The sequence below is a fragment of the Curcuma longa genome, chromosome 7, assembly GCF_044706935.1.
Source record: "Curcuma longa cultivar G26 ecotype Majalengka, Jawa Barat chromosome 7, ITB_CL_G26_1.1, whole genome shotgun sequence".
NCBI lineage: Eukaryota > Viridiplantae > Streptophyta > Magnoliopsida > Zingiberales > Zingiberaceae > Curcuma > Curcuma longa.
The window spans coordinates 8,387,318-8,398,364 of NC_133867.1; the positions used below are offsets into that span (position 1 = coordinate 8,387,318).

Here is an 11,047-nt window from a genome sequence, read left to right on the forward strand (position 1 = left end):
TTAAAAAATCTATTAATTTAATTCAATTTTGATTTTAAAATTTTTATTCAATTAAATCAAATAAATTTAATTAATTAAAATAAAAAAATTTAAATTTTTAAATAAATAAATTTATAAATCCTTAATTAATAGATAAATTTTTTATAATATTTAAAAATTTTAATTACTTCAATTGCTTCGATCAAAAATCAAATTAATTGATATTTTATCGATTTAGTTTGTTCAATTTTAATTTAAAATTTTGATCGATTCGATTAATTAAAAAAATCTTGATTTAATTAATTAAATTTGATTCGATTTAATTTTAATCGAACACTCATGTCTATATATATAATGACGAAAGAAACATAGCAAGGGCTTAGAGATGAGCCGCTAGAGGCCCATATATGGTGAATCTGGTTCACATAATTTATTTATTTATTTATTACAAACAAGACACTTTTTTATTTTCAAATCATCTAACGTAGTATTATCCAATCCAACTATGTATTATTCAATATTATTATATCTCCTTTAAATTTAAAATTTTTTAAATTGAACGTATTATATCAATTATGATTTTATAATTATTAATTTGTTACACATGTTGTAATTTCTTTGTTGCTTAAACGCGTGCGTTTAAGTTAACATTCAAAAAATTTCAGAGTGTAGTAGTTATTATTTTGTAATTACATGGATTCAACCTTATTTATCTATTATTTATTATTTATTTATATTATAGTAACTATTATTTATTAAATCATAACTATTACCGTGCGGATTCGACATGCTTATTTGATATTATAAGTTGTAGCAGTTATAACGGTTACAATTCAAATTCAACCTACTCAATTAATATCATATTATAATAATTATGAAATTATAATTATTATATTATAAATATTTTTGAATATTAAATATGTTCGACGCGTCATACGAGCGTCCAACGGATTCAAAAATTAAAATTTAAAATTTATATGAAAGATAATCGTACTGAAAAATATTTAGATAATTATAATTAATTAAATAATAAAATATCATATCTTTTTATAAAAAAAATAAAATGGAACGTCTATGATTTTAAAATGGATAGATACCGACTTTGATCGTAATTGTTTCTTTAATAATATTATTTATATATTTGATTGAAAATATCAATAGGAGTTTTTGTCCCTTTTTCTTTTATATTTTTATATTTTGTTATGTGCGTGCGAACCATTGACTTTTTTTTTTATATAAAAACAATAGTTTTCTTAATAATAAATGCACAAAGTCTTCCGCACGCTGACGCCAAACATCAAACGGACAGTCGATTCTGTTGGGTTGCAAGGATGCAAACATAGTCTCACATCTAAAGCACATGGAAAAGATCATGGAGTTAAAAGGATGAAAGTATCTTCATTGGTATGAGGCCTTTTGGGGAAAGCCCAAGAACAAAACCATGAGGGCTTAAGCTCAAAGTGGACAATATCATACCATTGTGAAAATATTTTGATTTCATCGGTACTAACAAGTGGTATCAGAGCGATACTGCTCTTCACTGGACTAACCGCCGGATGAGCTGTGGTGGTTTGAACCTTAAACAAAGGAAGTGAGTGCTCCCGTGTCTGAATCAAAAGGATCAGACACCAGGTGAGAAGTCCTCCTAGGTCGGGTGAACCGAGTGGTAAAAAGTCCTAGTTGCGACTAGGTGGGAAGTCCTAGTAGGTCGGATGGAGGTCGGGTGAACCGAGTGGTAAAAAGTCCTAGTTGCGACTAGGTGGGAAGTCCTAGTAGGTCGGATGGATCGAGGGGCAAAAAGTCCTAGTTGCGACCAGGTGGGAAGTCCTAGTATAGGTCGGGTGGACCGAGAGGCAAAAAGTCCTAGTTGTGACTAGGTGAGAAGTCCTAGTAGGTCGAGGGGCAAAAAGTCCTGGTGGGTCGAGGATTTAGACATCAAAAACGATGTTGAGGGAGGCCTATGGTCCTTTATTTGAGGGGGGGATTGTTAACATGAGGTTAAAAGGATGGAAAGTATCTCCATTGGATGAACCCAAGAACAAAGCCATGAGGGCTTAAGCCCAAAGTAGACAATATCATACTATTATAGAGATATTTTGATTTCATCGGTACTAACAGATTCCTTTGCTGGCCATGACTTCAGTCAACCACCATCACCGCCTCGTCCACTTCCTCCTCTTCACTGTTTCCCTTGTCCTCCTGGGGTCCACACTTTGGGTCAACAACCCCTCCCATGTCCAGAACATCGTCAATTTCAAGTACAGCTCCAAGTGTGGTCCATGACATATAATATTGTAGAGGTTAGTTGTTATATTCTATACTTTTCTTCTGCAAGTCTGTTGCAAAAGGTGGATCCGCCACCTTAGCGGCCTCACACGGTCGGCCTCACAACCATCTGTAAGGAGGTAAATCGAGAAAGTGCAGTTGGTTACGACGCAGGAGGGTATTGTCTGGCTTTGCCAGGATTCGAACCCTTGCCCTCTTCTGCAAGTCTGCTGCGTCGTAACCAACTCACCTATGCCCCGGGGGCTATACTTTATAGAATCTACATGTTAACTTCTACTTGCTCGATTATATATTATATTTATTTAAAATATAACGAGTGTCATTATTTTGTTCGTTGAAATATTATTTTAAATAGTTATCACTTTAAAAAATAAAATTAAAAGGTTATAAAATCATCATTATAGAAGTTAATAATTAATGTTTACATGTGTAATTTTTACACGTTGATTATAATTAAATAATATTTATTTAAATGAAATCATCATAGTTTATTTTTGTTGGTTGAAATGTTATTTTAATTAGATTATCATTTATAAAAATAAAATTAAAATGATATAAAATTAACAATTAATAGAAGATAGTTGTTAGCTTTTATAACTATAAAAGTTAACTATTAATTTTTACATAATCAAATGATCAAATAATAGAAGAGCATTTTAATCGGTTCAAGTTAAATAGACATCCATTTAGTTTTAATTAGAAATAGAATGTTCATTGGCGAACCAACAAATGGGCACCTTTTTATTTTTTACCCATTTGCATTTGGATACAATGTTTAATAATCAAATATTATACATACTATTTTTCCTAACATGCCAAAATACAATTTCATTTGACCTGTTGTATTAAAAGAAGTATTTTTTTTTTTTGACAATTGATATTAAACAATAAAAAAATGATTATTATATCTTAAAATATTATTGTGATTATAGTGCGAGGCAAGACTTAGCCAATCCATTTCATAGAATATATGACATTTGTTTTTACCCTGAAAGGTTGCTGGCGACAGACGGCCGGATTCGAGCTAGTGGCGCTGGTGGTCCGTTTTCGACCGTCAGATCAATTCTTACCGATTTTATTAAAGGGCCGCTTGCTGAGTTGGGTTCCGTGAGCTTCCTTCGAGACCTTGATCGATCGAGCGAGGATGAGCGGGACCGGAGCGAAGAAGGTGGCGGAGGTGGCGGCGAAGGCCTCCAAGTCGATCGATTGGGACGGGATGGCGAAGCTTCTCGTGTCCGATGAGGCACGCAAGGAATTCTCTAACCTCCGCCGCGCCTTCGACGAGGTCAACCACCAAATCCAGACCAAATTCTCGCTGGTACGAATCCATCCCAATCGACGACGGATCTAGGGTTTTCCACCTTGGATCCACCATGTTTTTTCTCATATTCGTCTTGTTGCATAGGGATATATTCGATGTTTGTATTTGCTAAAAGAAAGTTTATGAAATTGGTAACGACATACATTTCAATTCGCGGACGACTGATTTAGCCACCCCTGCACCACTGGTAAATTTGGTGTCCCCTCTACCGGAAAAAAACCAAAAAATCCACTTGGCTGTTAATTGTTATTAGGAATGCATTGTAATTATCTTCATTCATCTTATGATTCTTTTAGAGTCTGATTTATTTTTTATTTTTAAAAAAAAAAATCGGCTAAAGTACCATAGCATTATGTTCCACCAATATGGAGAAAGGAATTGACATCATGGTGAGACAGTATACACACACACAAAGTTTGTAATATTTAGCTTTCCTAATATTTGTATCACCTATGTAATTTATGTAGCCCTGTAAAGTCCATAATCTTATTATGATCAATTTTTTATTCTCTGGTATGCCGCTTAGTTTTGGTATGACATTACAGAAACACCAGGCTAACAGCATGTCAAATTATAATAATATGACCTCTTATTTGCCCATGTAATCTTGTATCCAGAGTCTTATTTTTATCTTATTAGTTATTGGATGGAAAAATGTATTTGTTTTGTGTATTTACTATCTTTTATGAGTGTGACAATACTGTTTTTATTATTCTGTGATCTATAGGAACCTGAACCCATTGACTGGGACTATTACAGAAAAGGAATTGGTTCTCACCTGGTAGATCAGTATAAAGAAGCATATGAAAGTAAGTCTATATTTGATACGTGAAGGTTCTGTTTGCATTTCATGAACTATTTGAAACATGCTTGAAGGAATGTTGCACTATAGAGATGCCATGTAGTTAATTTGGTATCACTTGTTTGAACTGAAGAGTTGGGGTTTCTTTGGAACAATGATTGTCCAATTAACACTACATGCTCCTATGTTAAACATGTTATACATTGATATAGAAGTAGAAAATGATCTTTTTGTATCTTGGTTTCGACCGTGATATAACATTTCAAGTTGGGTCAAATGTTTAACAAAGTAATTCCCCTTTCTAATTGGTAAGTTCATAAACTAATATCTTTGTTAGACCCTTTTCACCAATCAAGATTTCTGGAGCTCTCCTAATAGAGTGGTGAAAAGCGTAGAGATTGGGAAGAACACCAACAGACAAAAGCACTAGTCAGAGTCACTATTGTTGCAAATCTACCACCCGAGTACCAACTTGACTACGCCCCTGGCGGTCACTAGTCAGAGTCACTAGCTATTACTTTGCAAGCATAAAACATAGCCAAAAATGTATCGTGCATTTTAGCTTTCATCAGATTCCAAAATGGTTAGTAAAGCAATATCCAATATGCACATCAATAGCCTAGCACAATTGAATCTAGAAGTAAGGCATTCCACATACCATAAACTTTTGGTTGAGACCAAGTTCCTACTTAGCAAATCTCAGTTTTGGATGGGCATCATGCACATTGAAGTTAGATTCGATCTTTGATATGCACTTGATAAAAGGGATATTGTAGTACATAAGATGTCGACCACTAATCTTTTCAAATTGAGGAATTAATTTACAGAAGCACACCTTCGTCTATATTACTACACTCTTAATTAAGAAAATGACACCATCACTCTTGGTGGAGGAATACTAGCACTCAGATCACCTCACTTCTAGTCACTCTGGCTAATGGAACACTTTCACTCCATAAACAGCTAACACAAGGTACGAATCTAAGAATTGCTGAGTGCTTAAGAGCGTCCAATCATTTTCTAGATACACTAGAGCCTAGAAATAATGACAGATGGTAGAAGAATGTGATGGTAGAAGGTAGAATGATCTAGAATGACAGAAGTGATGATGATTCTAGGATTCTTCTCAGAATTGACTTGCTTTAATATTGCAATTGTGTTGTTTTGATGTTCTGAGCTGTGGCTCTCATATCTTGTGGGTACTGCTGACAGAAACCACACTTTTTCCATACAAATCTCTTCTTCCCGTTTGGGCTTCATATCAAAACATGAGAGCCAATACTGAGCACAATGCATAGTTGCAGCGTACATGTTTAGTAAGCTAATATCTTGGCGGTATGTGTCGTAGAGAATGAAGATTTACATGTACTTTATTCTCTTGTATGCTTTCTCATGTTTTTATTTATTTATTTATTGTTTTTTTCATTCAATAAGCATTCAGATTAATGCAGCTAATCATTTACAGGCATTAAGATCCCCAAGTTTGTTGATACTGTGACTCCAGAATACAAACCCAAGTTTGATGCTCTGGTGAGAGATTTCTATTATGCTTTATCCTTCCATGAGTTGCGCAGGAATATTTGAGTTGAATAGGGATAGCTGTGTTGAAGGATGACAATTTTTGACGTTTGTAATTGAGTTAATCAACACAGTTCATTTTGCTATTCCACAGCTCGTTGAGTTTAAAGAAGCAGAAAAGCAATCTCTAGAGAGATCAGCGCAGTTGGAGAAAGAAATTGCAGAAGTTCAGGAGATGAAAGTGAGAATGCACCTTTACAACCCTAATCACGTAGCGCTAAATTTAGGAATAATTGCTAACATGAACTATTGATGTTTAATAAATTTAGGATGAACTTTCAATTTTAACAAATCCATACATATATTTTTTATTTCATGATAAATATATTTTTAAAATTTTTAATAAATTAACATACGAGCATATGACATTTTATATTTTTTAATTTATTAACATATTAGCATATGCCAATTTGATCATTATAGTTCAAAAATTATTTTTAATCAAAAAGTAATATATTAATATTTTTATCGCTTAAGATTTCTTGTAAACATATAATATTTGTGTTATAGATTGACGTTTTGCAAGAAAAATTTTAAAATAAAAAGATCAATATGTTTTTTCTTTAATTTGAAATGATATATATATTTTTAAATTAAATTGACTTAATTTCAAATAAGTCATATGTTAACTATTAATTTATTTAAAAGTTCTGAAAACATATTATGTAGTGTGTTAAATTGATAATATGTTATTTGTTATGAAATTAAAAATGTGTACAGATTTAACTTGATTTGGTAAAACATCATTACACTAGATTCAGCAACCAATTTATTACTCGTTACTGGATGTGTATGATATTTTTTGCTGGCTCTTGATAAACGGCTTCTTATATTTGCAGAAAAAGATATGCAATATGACAGCTGATGAATATTTTGAGAAGCATCCAGAGCTGAAGAAGAAGTTCGACGATGAAATTCGTAACGACTACTGGGGATATTAAGTATAACCCACTTCTTCCCTTCAGTAGCTTCTTGCATGTCATGAGATCTCTAATAAGTTAGTTGATCATGGTTTATCTCAACATTGGAATGACCTCTATTTAGAGCAGACGTTTGATACTTTTATTTTTTCCAAAGTCCTACTTGCTGCCTTTTATGATGCACTTCACCATGTTGGATTTGCCTTAACTGGCATCTCTCTTTACATTTTTTTTGCTAATAAATATGTTCGCCAATACTTTCTTGATAAACATTCTTGATAAATAACATTGGAAGTGTGTGATCTAGATTTCTTCATTAATATTTAATTGGCAAGTGGCTTCTAAAATTTTTTTCTGCCTTTTTTTTTCAGCTGCAGCTATTCAACTATGTTATTGCTATAAGTTCACTTCAGAACCTAGGTTGCATTCTACTGAGGTTTTGTTTCAGAGTGAAAGGAAATAAGAAAGGGAGAAATAATTTTATGAAGGAAAGTGAGTAGAAGAAAAATGATAGGATGATTTTTATTTTAGGAAAAAGAAATATATAAAATTTATGTAACATTAAGTCGTAGTCACTAGTCAGTGTTTTTTTTAAAAAAAGGAAAATATGGTATGGAAGTTTCCTACTCCACACTAAGAGTTATATTAGTAAGTAATAAGGTTGGGTGATACATTTCCTTAGATGCTGAACTTTAAAAAACATCAAAATGAGGTTAAGCAAATGCAGGACCATTATAGCTGCTACAAAAGATTAACTAAGCTCTGAGACAGTTATTGTGAGATCAAGGCCAACAGGAGAAGCTGAGATGGGCTTCTCAGCAGGTTTAAGGGCTAGTAGTTGAAATGTAGATGCACCTCACACGGCTTTCAATCTTCTGCAACAGCACATTATATTTAATCGGCCTTTTCCCCCTTGCACTGTTAAGCCAAAGTTTACAAAAGTTGAGCCAAGAGAATGCTGAAGGGTAGTGAATTCTTCCACTTCTGAAGATGATCTCATTTCTATACTTAAGCACCTTCCATGTCCAAGTGCCTTGTTAGAGAGAGCATCTATACTAAAAAAGAGTCTATGAGCTCCATCAGCTTACAGAGAGCATCTACAAGAGAGAATCATCCCATTTTAATAAATGAATGTTTATTCAATACCCTCTTCACGCTCGCCACAAAAGACATAACGTTGATTAGCAAGTTGAATGCCTTTTCTCAGCAATAGACTATTAGGGTCTGATTACTTGGACGGAAAATATGAGAGAAAACAAGGAAAATAATAAATTGTACTTGAAATGATAAAGTTTTATATGTAATTTTGTGATTCTTTCCCTTTTCCCCCTTATATATTCCATCTATCAGTCTCTTTGTCCCTTAGTAACTTTCCTGTTTAATTGGACCAGCCAGTGGAATATGTGGACTTTCTTTGGAGCTATTGATGGTCAAATTCTATTAGCATTTGTATCAATAGCCGCTCCAGCTAATAGCGCCGTGCAAGTTGTTTTTACTAAAAAAAACTCTGTAGCTAGACCACCTCCAAAGAAAAATAATTATATCTTTCTGCTTGGACAATATCTAACTTGTTTCAGTTGTTGATCTCTTCAGGGACTGAGTTTAGGGTTTACTGTGCTCATCATTTGCTCCTTGATGGAGTGAAACTGGCAGGCTGTGATATCTTTGTCCCTACATAAACGAGTTGTGGAACTCATACTTTAGTAATATATTTCCCAGGCATCTATCAAGTCAAAACTTTGAATTTTTTCCATCGCTAATATCTACTTTCATAATCAACAGCTCTTTCATTAGGTTTTTCCATGTAAAGGACCAAATCTTATCAAGTTTGAGCCAGGCAAGATGTTCATTTCTGATTTCTTTTCTTTTCTTTCCTTCTTTGCTTAACATTTTCTGACCAAGTCAACTAGTCAAGTATTCCATAGAACTACGCAAACTCCACCACCAGTGCAAAACAAAGCATAATTATGATATTGCTGATTCACAATTCCCAGCCCATCAGCCTCCAAAGATTTTGTACAAGATTTTCTCACATTGCCTATCTGTTTAATGACCCAAAATTTGGGAGGACATGCACACTCGTAGGGTAAATTACAATATAGCTAAGAACATTTTCTATGAAAGTCAATCTTGTTTGCTAATCTTGATTACGTCTATCAAATCCATAATAGTCTACCTCATTCTTAAAAATCTAAATTCTTAAAAATTCTGAAATTATCCTTCACACATGATTCTAGAGATCTAGATTGAGATAGATATGTTTGCTTAGCTTCAATCTAGTAATTAACTAATTTGCTCTTTTGTTTCTCTCTCATTCATGATTATCACGAAGAAAGTAGTATATATTTCCGAAGCTGTTCCTCATACATCTCTGTCAGCTTAATTATTTTGCTCTGCTGCTGCCTGTGCATAGTTGACATCTCCTACTCTTACATGGTTGTATTACAATTGTTTCCCTTTGCCTGTAAACTATCTACTATCTATTTCTACTGGACTGAGAAAACAAACAAACCAACTGAATGAATAAAGAAATAACAAAGCAACGCACGTTGCTTACGTTAATTCAGTAGAATATATGTATATATATATTGCTTCTGCAGCTGAAGGATCCAATCAAGATTTCATCTTTGGTCCAGCATGAGAAGAGGAGTCAAATTTCTAGCCAAAAACGACTTGCCGGCTTCCTCAAACCAGCAAAGGCAAGAAGCACCGGCAAGTCATTCTTGGCTGCAAACTACGGCCTCTTCCTCCCATGCAAGGCCTCAGATGATCAAGTTGGCCTACTCCACAGTTACATCACATAGTCAGTCTATTACGGTGTAACAATACGTACTCTGTATGGCAGCAGCACTGCTCGAAAGGGCATGGAGAGAAAAAGTATTAGAAAGGGAAGATGCAACGGCTTTCACTCGAGGAGTTAGCCAATGGGATGGAGAGGGGAAGAGAGGGGAGCTTGTTATATAAAGGATGTCGATGGATGGAGTTTGCACCAGCTTGGTAGTGTATGAGGAGGATCTTAATTAGTGGTGCTCTAGGATTTGACGTTGCATGGCGAGGTAGGAGAAACCTATGAAAACTGAAAAAGTTAGCAGCCACCTTTATCTGACAGAAATAAAGCTCATTGAAAGATACATGTACAGGCCTCAAGCCAAGCACTTTATGAGCATAGTGGAACAGTGAAATCCCAAATAACCCCTCTCTCTCTTTTGTTTGCCTCCACTTACTTTAGTCGACGACAAAGGATGGAGAAGGCAGATTAAAGTGGTGGCAATTATTTTGTGTTTCAAAGCTAAACACTTGTTTGTGAGGTAAAGTTTCCCTACTTTGACGTATGATTGATTTCATTTATCTTCTTGTTGTTTTATCCATTTAGTAGTCACGTTTATCCCATTTGGTATTCATGTTAGTAGTGTTCTTATCTCTTAGGTTTGGCAACCAGCTTAGTGCGGCTAATTACTAAAGTAATGCTAAACCAAATTTAGAATATAAACTAACTAATTATTGATCAATTGAATTTATGAATGGTCAAGTTTAACTTGACTCGAGTCATATCCTTCGAGATAACAAGTCGTGCTACAAATTCAAATTAAGTAATTCTTACCCAATTTTCAAATATTTTCACCGTTATGTCACTCTCTTATTACTCCACTCTTTGTTATTATAGAAATTGGTCTATGGCGTAAATTATATTTTAAATTTATTCAATAGGTGAATCAGAAGAGAAGGTCTTCTACTTTCAAAATTAATCTGGCAAAGTCGTGATGTATGGATTAATTTTTTCTCTTCATCGAATGATTTTTTTTCATCTGTCATCAAGATAAATCCGAAAAATGTTCACGTTGAGGCCACCGACAGTCGACTTCTACGATCGATCCATCATTGTAGAGCGTCATGCTCCAACGAATAGCACTTTGGAGAATAGCTCCGGCCAAGAATAGAACCATGGCGCTCTTGAGAATCCATCAATATGACCCTACCATTACACTGTACCCCAAGTGTAAACCTTTATTTATTTTTTTCTGCTAAAAAAGTGTAAACTCCTTTGATTTCTATGTAAACTCTTTATTTCTATTGTCATGTGCGGAGGTTCATCAAATTAGAGACACTTGCATAAGATTAGATATGACATATAGCAGCTCAAAGTACATTCTACATGTAGAG

At 34.1% G+C, this 11,047-nt stretch overlaps 1 protein-coding gene across 1 annotated transcript; it reads left to right on the forward strand.

The window, feature by feature from the left end:
- Positions 1-3,390: 3,390 nt before the first annotated feature.
- On the forward strand, positions 3,391-7,156 carry LOC141832216 (ATP synthase subunit d, mitochondrial-like). The gene is made up of 5 exons (XM_074719704.1): positions 3,391-3,583; positions 4,314-4,395; positions 5,854-5,918; positions 6,061-6,147; positions 6,806-7,156. The coding sequence occupies exons 1-5, from the start codon at positions 3,410-3,412 to the stop codon at positions 6,905-6,907; spliced, it is 510 nt and encodes a 169-aa protein (XP_074575805.1). The 5' UTR covers positions 3,391-3,409; the 3' UTR covers positions 6,908-7,156.
- The last annotated feature ends 3,891 nt before the right edge of the window (positions 7,157-11,047 follow it).

What these genes read in the sequence shown, in the direction of transcription:
- LOC141832216 (XM_074719704.1), top strand. Translation starts at nt 3,410, where the DNA reads ATGAGCGGGACCGGAGCGAAGAAGGTGGCGGAGGTGGCGGCGAAGGCC. An exon ending in TCCAGACCAAATTCTCGCTG is followed by an intron (nt 3,584 to 4,313) that starts GTACGAATCCAT and finishes TGTGATCTATAG; the next exon opens with GAACCTGAACCCATTGACTG. An exon ending in GTATAAAGAAGCATATGAAA is followed by an intron (nt 4,396 to 5,853) that starts GTAAGTCTATAT and finishes AATCATTTACAG; the next exon opens with GCATTAAGATCCCCAAGTTT.